This window comes from Macrobrachium rosenbergii, chromosome 2 (genome assembly GCF_040412425.1).
Source record: "Macrobrachium rosenbergii isolate ZJJX-2024 chromosome 2, ASM4041242v1, whole genome shotgun sequence".
NCBI lineage: Eukaryota > Metazoa > Arthropoda > Malacostraca > Decapoda > Palaemonidae > Macrobrachium > Macrobrachium rosenbergii.
The window spans coordinates 75029987-75044029 of NC_089742.1; the positions used below are offsets into that span (position 1 = coordinate 75029987).

General features: G+C 39.0%; 2 protein-coding genes across 4 annotated transcripts in view; one reads left to right on the plus strand and one right to left on the minus strand.

Annotated features, from left to right (window-relative positions):
• The window catches only part of Srp54 (splicing regulatory protein 54), a 197664-nt gene that overhangs the window by 73894 nt on the left and 109727 nt on the right, over positions 1–14043 (minus strand). The window lies entirely within an intron of this gene.
• LOC136849979 (probable splicing factor, arginine/serine-rich 7) overlaps positions 1–14043 on the plus strand; it is a 32828-nt gene that overhangs the window by 9603 nt on the left and 9182 nt on the right. Inside the window, exon 2 of the mRNA XM_067123521.1 lies at positions 11642–11814. Within this exon, the coding sequence (XP_066979622.1) occupies positions 11660–11814 (155 nt within the window). The 5' untranslated portion in view covers positions 11642–11659. The remainder of the gene's footprint in view (positions 1–11641; positions 11815–14043) is intronic.

The window sequence follows — 14043 nt, forward strand, 5'->3', positions numbered from 1 at the left end:
TTAAATGGCAAGCCCTTCTCTAAGAGATATTTACTGACTTGTGGGATAAAACACTGGGTGGAACCAGTTGGAATCATTATCTTCGTGAATCCATGCTTTTGGATTATGCATCCAATGCATGGGAAGGAGATTCTTATTTTTATTTTTCAAGGCACGAGGGTTTTTCGACTTATAAATAAGCCCTGGCTTTAGCAAAATCCTGCAGCATTGCCACACATCACGAGGGTAACACGATCTTTGAATGCTTTAAAGCCAGAGGCTTTGGCTTCTTCTTTGAACAGGAAAGTTCGCGATGGCATTCTCTTCCAAAACAAAACCCGTCTCATCCATATTAAAGACTTGTTCCTTGTATCCACCTTCAGCGATAATATTCTTGAACGTCTCATTAATGCAGAAGTTTCAGCAGCGACCATGTCAGTGAAGCAGCCCGCCATGCATGCAGGGAAACGCTTTTCAGGCCGTAAGCGTTTCTGAAACTTAAAACCATCCATTTGCTGGCGGTAAAACGTCATGTCTGAGGCTGGGAATCAGTGGATGTCCTGCTTGAGGTTCATCTACATCATCTTCGCTCGTCTTCCTCTTCTTCTTCAGGGCGTGGTCGCCATCATCTTGAGGTTCCTTTGCGCAAAATTCTCATACAACCTCAAAGCCTTGGTTCGGATGGTGTTCAGATCCAAGGCTATTTTCTTCTTCGGCAGTCGGCAATCCAGATTGACAAAGCACCTTCCATACGGACGATCGCTTTATTACGAGCCGTAACAACTCGCTTTTGTTGACTTGCTAAAGGTGATGGCAGCCGTCTTCCTAATCTTCGCCTCATCCTTCTTAATGTAGCTTAACGGTGGATTCATTCACTCCAAAATGGCGGCCACAGCCGCGTAACTTCTCCCTTCCTTCAACATATCGAGAAGTGTCACCTTTGAAAATTTTTCTAGCCTAACCTATCCTTAAATCATTCAATTATGTGATCCACTCACCTGTTCACGTTGTTCTTTTTACTCTATGCAATCCAGCTTTCGACAACAAAAACCAAAAACAGACTTACAACCCAACCATTATCGCCCTCTAACCTTCAGAGAGCTCTCTCTACCTCTTTCCACCATGCTTTCAACACTCCGCTCCTTGTTTGTTTACATTTTTCTCCCTCCACCATTTTTAGAAACTGTGACGTCACTTCCTATGACGTCACAACAATAACATACTCTTTAAACATAAGGAATGCTATGCTATAAAAACATCTTATAAAATTAAACATGTGCTTTTTTTTATACATTCTGCAATACCCATACACTTCATCAATGCAGAAAATAAAATAATGACTAACTTATAAAACTAACATACAATCACACTTATCTCCTTCTCCCTCCCCCCAGCCTTTTCTTATCCTAATCCCCTCTAATCTCCATTATTCTCCAATTCTTTTACCCTCTACATAATTCCTAATGCTTTCCCCAGAAACTCCAGCTTTGGTCAATACATCAGCTATCTGATGCTTTCCTTTATCCATCTCACCTCACTTATTTCTCCAGATTCTATTGTTTCTCTTATTGCTGCAATATCAATTTTTAATCTCTTACTACTTACTCCGGCCCCAGTTTTATTGCAGTCATTAGGGTTTTGCTATCAGTTTTTTCACCAGTGCTTCTAATTTTCTCCCTCCTACTATCTCTTCCCACAAATGTTTGAAATATATCAATCCTTCTATGGCCTCCCCAACACTCAGAGCTTCTGCTTCAATGGTGGACTTTGCTACTCTTCTAGATTTTCTGGATTTCCACCATATGGGGCTTCTCCTTTACCATCTGTCAATGATATCACATAACCTAATTGAGTATGACCATCTTCAATATTCCCTGAATGAAGCATCTGCATAGGCTTCCCAATAAATCTTTTCTTCTTCTAACTCACTTATTATCACTTCTCCCATTATGCCCTTAGTTTTTCTCACTATCTTAATCAGCTTTCTCATATCTTGAGTCGTTCCTTCTTTAAAAGCTTTACTTAATTCACTAACATCATATGATATTTCTGGCACAGTATGTGGTCAGCGATACCCAATTCAACTGTCCTACCACTGATCTATATTCTGTTAACTCCTTTTGTCCTAATACTCTATTACCTGTAAATCTTCTGGCTTCTGGTTCTCTTATAGAATTTATATACTGCCACTGATTAAGACAAATTCCATTTTCTTATGCTCTACTATTACTCCTATATACTTAAAACTTTTACTTTCTTGTTCTCCTACTTGTAATTTCCCTTTCAATTTCCCAATTGTTTCCTTTAAAAATCCTTCAGTTCCTCCATAGCAAAAATCATCTACATGTGTACATAAAATACCATTCAATTTATTGTCTTTTTCCAAAAGAATATATTAGGTTCTAATCTACTCCTCTCACCTTTAAGCTCCTCCACCAGTTTTACCACCTTACAATACCATGCCTTTGCTGCATCCTTGAGCCCATAAACAGTTTTCTTCAATTTCCATAATCCACTCCAACCATCTTCACTAGGTGGTTTTAAATATACCTCTCATAAATTTCATCACCCTGTAGATATGCAGTTTTTACATCTAACGTATAACAATTCCAATCTTTCAGTTTTATTACTGTCAAACAAAATTTTAAAATTTTGGCATTGCATGTAGGAGCATCTTTTTTCCTTTCAGCCATTTCTTCTTCAAAACCTCTAGCTACCAATCTTGCTTTACATATCCTTTCCCCACCTTTTACCTTTTCAGTTACTATCCATCTTGTAGATATAGCTTTTTGTCCAGTGTCATTTACCTCCTCATATACCTTGTTTTCTCTCCAACTTTGTAGCTCTTTTTCTTTAGCTTCAATTACATTTCTATTTTCTGAATCCTAGCAAAACCTCTTCTTCATCTTCAATTTTTTTTCTACATGACTATAATCTCTTAAGTCAACCCATCCCTTGTCACCTGACTGTGAGTCTTCTACATTGTACGACACTTCAGCCCAAGATTTGCTTGATCTTTTCCTGCAAGGCTCAATATCGTCCACTCACTCTCTACTTGTCCTGTATTTTTGTTTATAGCTCTAACTCTATTTCCTTTCTGAATTTGGGTATCTCTTCTATTAACTCCCTTTCTTCTGTTACCTCACTTTTCCCTTCATCTTCCAGTGTTTCCTCTGCCAAATCTCTTTCTATAGTCTCTTCTACATCAGCATTCCTTCTCCAGCCAATTATCATCTTTCCTTCCTGCTCATCTATATTCCCTTCCTTTGATGCAAGGGATTCATCTTTCACAGTGTGTGTTTTGTCTACTTTAAGTATCTTCTCCTTTTCTGGTGATAGTCTTTGAATCCTAGTAACATGTATTCTCGCTACTTCTCTTAGAGAATCCCCATGTTTAACCACGCTCTGCTACCATTTGAAAATTTTTCTAGCCTAACCTATCCTTAAATCATTCAATTATGTGATCCACTCACCTGTTCACGTTGTTCTTTTTACTCTATGCAATCCAGCTTTCGACAACAAAACCACAAACAGACTTACAACCCTCAACCATTATCGCCCTAACCTTCAGAGAGCTCTCATACCTCTTTCCACCATGCTTTCAACACTCCGCTCCTTGTTTGTTTGCATTTTCTCCCCGTCCCGCCATTTTCGGCCCTGTGACGTCACTTCCTATGACGTCACAACAATAACATACTCTTTAAACATAAGGAATGCTATGCTATAAAAACATCTTATAAAATTAAACATGTGCTTTCTTTTTATACATTCTGCAATACCCATACACTTCATCAATGCAGAAAATAAAATAATGACTAACTTATAAAACTAACATACAATCACATCTTATCTCCTTCTCCTCCCCTCCACCATTTTCTTATCTAATCCCTCTAATCTCCATTATTCTCCAATTCTTTACCCTCTACATAATTCCTAATGCTTTCCCCAGAAACTCCAGCTTTGGTCAATACATCAGCTATCTGATGCTTTCCTTTTATCCATCTCACCTCACTTATTTCTCCAGATTCTATTGTTTCTCTTATTGCTGCAATATCAATTTTAATCTCTTACTACTTACTCGAAGTACCGCTTGATTTTATTGCAGTCATTAGGGTTTTTTTATCAGTTTTCACCAGTGCTTCTAATTTTCTCCCTCCTACTATCTCTTCCCACAAATGTTTGAAATATATCAATCCTTCTATGGCCTCCCCAACACTCAGAGCTTCTGCTTCAATGGTGGACTTTGCTACTCTTCTAGATTTTCTGGATTTGCCACCATATAGGGCTTCTCTTTTTACCATCTGTCAATGATATGAAAACCCAATTGAGGTTTGACCATCTTCAATATTCCCGAATGAAGCATCTGCATAGGCTTCCCAATAAATCTTTTCTTCTTCTAACTCACTTTTATCACTTTTCCCATTATGCCCTTAGTTTTTCTCACTATCTTAATCAGCTTTCTCATTATCTTGAGTATTTCCTTCACTTTAAAATGCTTTACTTAATTCACTAACATCATATGATATTTCTGGCACAGTATGTAGGATACCCAATTCAACTGTCCTACCACTGATCTATATTCTGTTAACCTCCTTTTTGTCCTAATACTCTATTACCTGTAAATCTTCTGCCTTCTGGTTCTCTTATAGAATTTATATACTGCCACTGATTAAGACAAATTCCATTTTCCTTATGCTCTACTATTACTCCTATATACTTAAAACTTTTCTTACTTTCTTGTTCTCCTACTTGTAATTTCCTTTCAATTTCCCAATTGTTTCAAAAAAATCCTTCAGTTCCTCCATAGCAAAAATCATCTACATGTGTACATAAAATACCATTCAATTTATTGTCTTTTTCCAAAAGAATATATTAGGTTCTAATCTACCCTCTCACCTTTAAGCTCCTCCACCAGTTTTACCACCTTGACAATACCATGCCTTTGCTGCATCCTTGAATCCAGAAACAGTTTTCTTCAATTTCCATAATCCACTCAACCATCTTCACTCAGGTGGTTTTAAATATACCTCTTCTATTTATTTCATTTTCCTGTAGATATGCAGTTTTTACATCTAACGTAACAATTCCAATCTTTCAGTTTTATTACTGTCAAACAAAATTTTAAAATTTCGGCATTGCATGTAGGAGCATCTTTTTCCCATTCAGCCATTTCTTCTTCAAAACCTCTAGCTACCAATCTTGCTTTATCATATCCTTTCCCCACCTTTTACCTTTTCAGTTACTATCCATCTTTCCAGATATAGCTTTTTGTCCAATGTCATTTACCTCCTCATATACCTTGTTTTCTCTCAACTTTGTAGTTCTTTTTCTTTAGCTTCAATTACATTTCAACTTTTTCGAATCCAGCAAAACCTCTTCTTCATCTTCAATTTTTTCTACATGACTATAATCTCTTAAGTCAACCCATCCCTTGTCACCTGACTGTGAGTCTTCTACATTGTACTCAATCAGCCCAAGATTTGCTTGATCTTTTCCTGCAAGGCTCAATATCTTTCCACTCTTCTACTTGTCCTGTATTTTTGTTTATAGCTCTAACTCTATTTCCCTTTCTGAATTTGGGTATCTCTTCTATTAACTCACTTTCTTCTGTTACCTCACTTTTCCCTTCATCTTCCAGTGTTTCCTCTGCCAAATCTCTTTCTATAGTCTCTTCTACATCAGCATTCCTTCTCCAGCCAATTATCATCTTTCCTTCCTGCTCATCTATATTCCCTTCCTTTGATGCAAGGGATTCATCTTTCACAGTGTGTGTTTTGTCTACTTTAAGTATCTTCTCCTTTTCTGGTGATAGTCTTTGAATCCTAGTAACATGTATTCTACTACTTCTCTTAGAGAATCCCCCATGTTTAACCACGCTCTGCTACCATTTGAAAATTTTTCTAGCCTAACCTATCCTTAAATCATTCAATTATGTGATCCACTCACCTGTTCACGTTGTTCTTTTTACTCTATGCAATCCAGCTTTCACAACAAAAACCACAAACAGATTTTACAACCCAACCATTATCGCCCTAACCTTCAGAGAGCTCTCTCTACCTCTTTCCACCATGCTTTCAACACTCCCGCTCCTTGTTTGTTTACATTTTTCTCCCTCCCGCATTTTAGATCCTGTGGACGTCACTTCCTATGACGCCACAACAATAACATACTCTTTAAACATAAGGAATGCTATGCTATAAAAACATCTTATAAAATTAAACATGTGCTTTCTTTTATACATTCTGCAATACCCATACACTTCATCAATGCAGAAAATAAAATAATGACTAACTTATAAAACTAACATACAATCAACCTTCTCAGCAATCGTCATCATTTTCCATTGGCGTTTAGGGCTCAGTACCAGCCTTAGCAGAAGCAGAACGCTTGGGAGCCATTGTAGGGGTTAAACAAAGTTAAAAAAGTTCAACTTCAAACACACACTGTCACGCTGCACTGGTAATGTAAACGGCATCTATCTACCGAGAGCTGGAAACGAAGTTGCAGCGAGAAGATGCTGGTCAGAGACAAGGGAAGCTGCTGCGGTCGGAGAACGGTCAAAACACCAATCACAGGCGAGAGTACAAAACTTGGGAGCTGATTCGTCATCTATCACCAATGGAACCAATTACACCCCATCTTACATGCTAGTTTCAAATTCAAATATACTTTTTACGCTATTTTATGCTTTTTTGTTGTAGTAGTATAGGTTTATTCGAGATGTGATTTTTGCAACAAACAATATTATTGGATGCAGTACAAAAGATTCATGGAAAAGATGCACATTCATTACATTTGTATTTTATAATTAGTATATATGTAGCCATCAGCAGCCTTACACCATTCAAATATGACAATGTCGGACTGCATCTGATTAGCGTTTCATGTTCAGTTTAATTTTACTAGTACTGTAATGAATTATCGTATGATCACATTCTCTTTTGTTTAATTTCATTTTGTACTGAATTATATGTCATAATGCAATGAACCAACAGTACTAGCAGATATTAATAATTATTAATGGAATTAATGAAATATTTGAGTCTTCATATATCGCACTATTTTTGAAATTTCCGAAAATCCGCTTATATATTTTCTCCCTATAATATACATACGTGATGGAAAAAATGCTAGGATTGAATCAGCGATAGTTCCCACCGCGGAGGGAAGGAGGGTTCACTGTATGTATATATATATATATATATATATATATATATATATATATATATATATATATATATATATATATATATATATATATATGTATATATATATATATATATATATATATATATATATATATATATATATATATATATATATATATATATATATATTTATATATATATATATATATATATATATATATATATATATATTATATATATATATATATATAATATATATATATATATATAATATATATATATATATATATATAATATATATATATATATATATATATATATATACATAGATATATATATATTTTCAGCAGGCAGTCCCGGTTTAAAGCTTTTTCAAAAATTCGACGTTCGAGGTTTGTCTACAGACGCTTTTCAAATATATTCATCAGAAATTATTTCCAACTTACGGCGCATGTTCCGGGTTACGACGGCGTCATTTCCGTCCGACGGAAGAAATATGGCCCCAAAATGGCAGAATAATCATAATTTGAAGGTTTTTTGATGTAAAACTCAATAATAATGCAGTTTACATCGTATTCGTTTTCAATGCACCCAGAGCATTAAAAGTAAGGTTTTCTTATGATTTTGACGATTTTTATATGATGTTCCAAAGAATGCGATTTTTTCAGTTACGACGCATAAGAACGGAACCCCAAAAATAAACCATAAATCGGAATATATATATATATATATATATATATATATATATATATATAAATATTATATCTATGTATATATATATATATATATATCTATGTATATATATATATATATATATATATATATATATATATATATATATATATATATATATATATATATATATATATATATATATATACACATATATATATATATATACATTGATACATACATGTATATATAATATTATATTGTTTTTTACTTTGGTACGAATACATAACTAAAAGGATTGCTTGTGAAAAACTTTTTTTTTTTTGCATAAAACGAAATAATATACAAAACACCAATAAATACAGGTATATAAAAACTTGTAATAAATATAAAACTAAAAATAAATTCAATGCAGAATACTCACTCGTAATCCTGACTCTTCGTTCTGTTCTTGTTTTCTCCTCCTCCATTGAAGAGTCTTGCATTTTTTCCTCTCGACATGACGAGGCACAGGCTGAGGAGGGAGACGCGCCCTTACTACTGCGGATGGGCCGCACCGGTGGCCCGCTGCGCCCCCGGTGTTGCTCAGGTAGGCGCACTCCAATATATGACCGCAGTGTGGTACTTACGGTCACACTCCCCAACCTGCAAAGTGCTACCTTGCAGGTGCGACAGACGCATCGAGTGTCTCTTCTTCTGCCATTCATATGGCACACCCGCACCGCTTTCTGTTTACGCCTTCTAGGAGCTCCAGTGTGTGATCCCTGCCTGCAGCCGACACACAGGGTCGACTACCAACGGGACATTGGAATGTGAGGGAGGGCGGCAGCATCATCAAGGGCGGCGGCAGGGGCGGGCGGCGTCGGGGGCAGGAGCAGGAAGACCGAGGTTGGCCCTCCCAGCGACATCTGCCCTTTCCTCTCAGGGCAGAGCTGGAGCTCGGGGCAGGGGGCCGGTGTTGGAAGGCCACTCCTCTGGATTAAAGTTTATGAGGGCATTCCCAGCCACCTCAAGAATCTGGATGTGGGACAACCTCCGAATGTCAGAATTGTACCCATAGTAAAGGATGTAGGCATTCTGGAGGGCCAACTGAAGGAGGTATTTGACGAGCTTCTGTGTCCACCTCCTGGTTCTCCTGGCGAAGGGATAATACTGGATGAGTTGATCAAAGAGATCAACTCCTCCCATGTGCCTGTTGTAGTGCCCGATGACAGTAGGGCGTTGGACACGAAACTCCTCATACGTAACTCGGCCCTGCCGACATGTCTTCTTCCGCTGAATGATCTCTTCTTGGATGGGCTCATGACTCGTCGTAATCATGGGCACGAGTCGGACCCCCTTCCAACAGATGACAAAGAGATCTCCTTCCGCCACCACACTGTCTCTCCTCTTGCCAGATGTTACGGCTGGCTAGCAAACCTCTTGAGGACATTCGGGGCCCCACGCACCAACCGAAGGGTATCACTGACGTGCACACCTGCTTCATACAGTTCCTGGGCCAGGGATACCAAGTTATAATAATTATCCATAAACAGGTGGTATCCTGGTTACGGAAACGATCCACAAGACCGAAGACAGTGTCACGCAGCGTGAGAAGACCCCAGAATACACCGAGAAGTCCACGACGTATCCAGTGTTGAATTCTGTAATAAAAATAACTTTACACCATATTTCTTTGGCTTCTTGGGGTTGTACACTTTTATACTTAGACACCCTTTGTATGGCATCATCCTCATCCAAAGAAAGGTTCTTGGAAGGAACCACGAGAAACTGGCACCGTTCACGAATGTACTCCAACACTGGGCGGACTAAGATGAGGCAGTCGGGTTATTCCGGGGTACAGCCCCTTCGGTTGAAGGCGTTGAAATACCTGTCCATCGCCAGGAAACTATCACGGGCATAACGCCGGGCACGCTGGGCGTGCCAAAAAAATTCGCCTCAATATTGCCTGACGCCGGCAGCAGGCATCATTCCAAAAAATTGTGGAGCCCCAAAAAATGCGCCATGTTCGTGAGGTTGCAGCCCCGCCAGCGATACGACAACGTCGTCTGCAGTTCCTCACGGCAGTACCGAGCGTAATCTGCCGTCTCTGCAACGAGGTATTCCAGCAATTCCCGCGTCAGGAAGAGCTGAATGAACCCCAGTGTAGTGAGAGGCACAGGGATGGTCAGTCCAGGTGCTGCCGTGAATGGGTGCATGTTAGGTGGGTGGGGTCCTCCAACCACCCTCATCACTTTCGGACGCAACGGCCTTCACCCAAGCTGCCGTGGACGTTGTGACCTTCACGGGCCCGTGCTCGCCAAGACACGCGCACGGGCACGACTTCGCACTCCCACCCTCCCAGCTGGCCCATCTCCTCACTTTCACCATCACTTTCTGTCTCGCCCCACCAGCCACAATCGGGGCCGCCTCCTCCTCAGACTCTCCTCATACGCACTGAAACCACTAAATTCAAGCTCACTTTCCTCCTGTGGCTCCTGTACGGGCATTTGGGGGCAAGTACTGTCATCACTAACATCAGGCGTGGTGTCCTCATCACTGGATGACCAACTGCCATCGAAATGAGGACTTCCACCTGCTCTCGATCGAGCTCCAACAAGTACTCGTCAATGTCCTTTTGTTGGAGGTCTCCCAATTGCTTACGGATGCCCCTCAGACACCCCGATGCTTCCTAGGGTCATAAAGGCACGGGATGTGGTCCTTGGTCCCTTCGTCACACGTGGCCACACAACACGGTGTTGAGAAGCTGGGTCATCTTGGGTGCTTGGTCCCTCTCCAGCATCCCAGTCTAAAACTCGTCTCACACACTCACTACCGACAGGCAATATGCGCCTTTCACGGTCCTGACGACGTTGGGACATCTCTGCAAACATCCTGTTGCCTCACAAATACGCAAACACTCGCCAAAGTTCTGCAAAACACGGATGCGTCAAAAAATCGCTCTCCGACGATGCGCTGCTGATGCTTTCTGGTGCGAGAAGGAAGAAATTCGCGCATGCGCATCTGGGTGACGCTTATAAACAAAACAACAGCGTGATCCGTGAACTCCCAGCATCCCTCAAGGCGCGTGATTTAAAACCTTTCGCAAACTAGGCCTATAATTATTTATCCGCGAATATTTAAAAATTCGTTTGTGACCATTAGTTAGGTTCCAATAAAAAATTTGTCTGTGAATTTGTGCAACTCGAATTGCGCAAGTTCGAGGTATTACTGTATATAGAACTGCTGTACAGTTGACCCACGCCTATTCGCGGTTCTGGAATTGCGGCTTCAGCTATTCGCAGATTTTTCTGCAGAGCATATATCCACATTATTTGTGGAAAATTCTCCTATTCTTGGAATTTTTCTTAGCGAAATATTCACTACTTATCGTATTTTCATATTATTTTTGTAACTAAATACATTTTCACGATAAAACTATTAGAATAGGCAGGTACAAGCATTTTTAGAGGGTGTTTTTGTTGTTTGAACAATTAAAATAGGCAGTTACATGCGATTTTAGAGGGGTGTCAAGTATTCGCGGATTTTAGCTATTCACAGGGTCGTTATGGTCCCTATCCCCCACAAATCCAAGGGATCAATTGTATACTATAATCTAAGTGAATTGCTCCAGGGTGCTCTATTTTGTAGGCTATACAGTATACCAGTCTCAGTTACATAACAGATTTAGTTACTTAACAGAAGGGCAGACCCTCACCTTTTTAGGTTCCATTCTTTATGAGGGAAGTAAGTGTATCAAAGTAATCTAAAAAATAACAAAAAATGATTGACATGCATGCATATTTGCAGGATTTTTGTGATGAATTCTTTTGGTTAACAAGACTGAATTTTTTTGTCAACAGGTAACTGCTGATGATTTGATGGAACTAGCAGCCAAAGCTGGAGAAGTTCGTTATCTCCGTCTTGGATTGGAGTCTGGTGGAACTAAGAATGCATTGGTGGAATATTCAGAACAACCTTTTATAATTTCAGCTCTTAAAATGCATCATCAGGAGTTCATGGGCCGTCACATCAAGTAAGTGTTTACTTTATGACTTTAAGCATTTAAAAGCAGATAATATGAAGTTGAAAATGAATAAAACCAACCTTATTAGGCGAGAGGGTAAGTACCAGCAGCTCTTCATATGGGTAACCAAGTGCTGGCAGCAACTTGAAATGAACTCATTCTGATATTTCATTTGAAGTAAAGGTACCTGTATATGAATACAGTTAGCCAGTATCTGTTATCTTTATACAAAAAATTGAACCATTTTGTGTTCTAGTATGTATTTCCTCCCTTCAAGAGTATGCTACCTCTAGTATGGATGTCATCACTCATTCTTTGTTCTTCATGGCTCCAGTATCCAGCTGTTCATGTTCTTGAATGGACATAATCCTTGTAGGGGATAGTGCCATCAGTGTACCTCACCCGGTGCACTTCAGGCATTACTTGAGGTTCTTTGCAGCATCCCTTTGACCCCAAGCTGCAACCCCTTTCATTCCTTGTACTATACCTCCATTCATATTCTCCTCCTCCCATCTTACTTTCCACCCTCTCCTAACAGTTGTTTCAACACTGAATGACCTCATAAGTCCCAGCGCTTGGCTTTTGGCCCGAATTTTATTTTCCAATTCCATTTGTAATTGAATGAACATAATGAAGACACTTGTTTATTAAGAATTATATTATGCTCCCAATAAAAATATTTGTCCACTGTGGAAGTTTTTTTTTTTAATTGCATGAGTCGGCTTTGGTGTTTGTCCTGTAGATCCCATGTATTCTACATCTTAGTGTTGATGGAATTATATATGGGTAGTGTAGTTCCAAACTCAAGGAAGGACACTATCCCTTGGAAATTTGATGTTCACAGCAATTATTTTGAGAAGCTGCTCAAACGCTGTTTTTATCATCTGTATGGTATTGTCCATACCTTCATATGAAGCCATGCTTCTTTATGAGGGGGGCCACAGGCTCTTGCAGAAAATCTATACTACTCAGCTTTGGTATCAATATGTTCAGTATTCAGTGCACAAAGATCTTCCTGTTTCTGCTTAACCTCTGCTTTGACAAGCTACCTCTTGAAAGTCAGAGTTTTCCGTTTTCTCCTTGCTTAGGACCCATACCATAGTATACCAATCTGGGTTACAGGTACTTGGAAGAAGTGCCAGTTTTATAAATTTAGAATTTAAAAATCATAGTAGTTCTCCCACTATTACTTTTGTACTGCATTTTTTGTATTACAGTAAACCCCCTGTATTCGTGTTCTCGTGATTCGCGGACTCACACATTCGCGGGTTTCTCTGTGGAACACATCTAGCCATTATTCGGGAAAATTTGCTCTGCTCACAGTATTATTCACTGAGAAATATTCACTAATTACTGTATTTTCATATAATTTTCATGAATAAATGCACTTTTGTGATAAAACTATTAAAATACTCAGGTATATGCAGTTTTACAGGGTTTTCTGTGTTTAAACTATCAAAATGGGCAGTTCTAAGTGTTTTTGGAGGGGTTTTAAGTATTCACGGATTTTAGCTATTCGCGGGGGATGTGGTATGCATCCCCCTCGAATACGGGCATTCACTGTATACCATTATCTATTCAAATTTTGAAGTACAGTAACTTCAAAGTGCATATGATGAGTTAGGATAGTAGTTAAATTATTTTAATTGTAATCCGTATATTTTTATAGTCATCCCTTTGTTATCTTCGTGGATGAATGAATCCAGTTCAACAGAGGAGCCGGTTAATATGTGTGGGCAACAGAGCAAGTGAATGAAGGAGAGCACTCTGATTGGCTGAGCAGAGACAAGGTGTTAGTAGGTGGTTGCATTTCATATTCATGAATACCTTTTGTGCTTAGGTGTGTGTGTGTGTATTGGTCATTGACCCTCATTCTTTGTGATCAACATGCAGAGGCCAGAATTGTTTGCCAACTCTATCACTGCAAGTATATAAGTATGCAGATCCATTTGCAAAGAAAATATCCAGTATGCTCTCTCTATGTATCACATAGTGAAGTCTTTGCCAGTGATGAATTTAAATCCCTCATTCAACAGCTACCACATTGCTTTGTTATTCTGGGAGATATGAATAGTTGAAACCCTCTTGGGGTGACATCGTTACCAGTCAAAGAGGAAATTGCTTGTGTTCCATCATAGAAAGTGAAAATGTGGAATCTTAAACGAGAGAAGTCTACACATTTTCAGATTCAAACAGGTACATTATCAGTAATTGATTTATCTATATGCAGTGATGGAT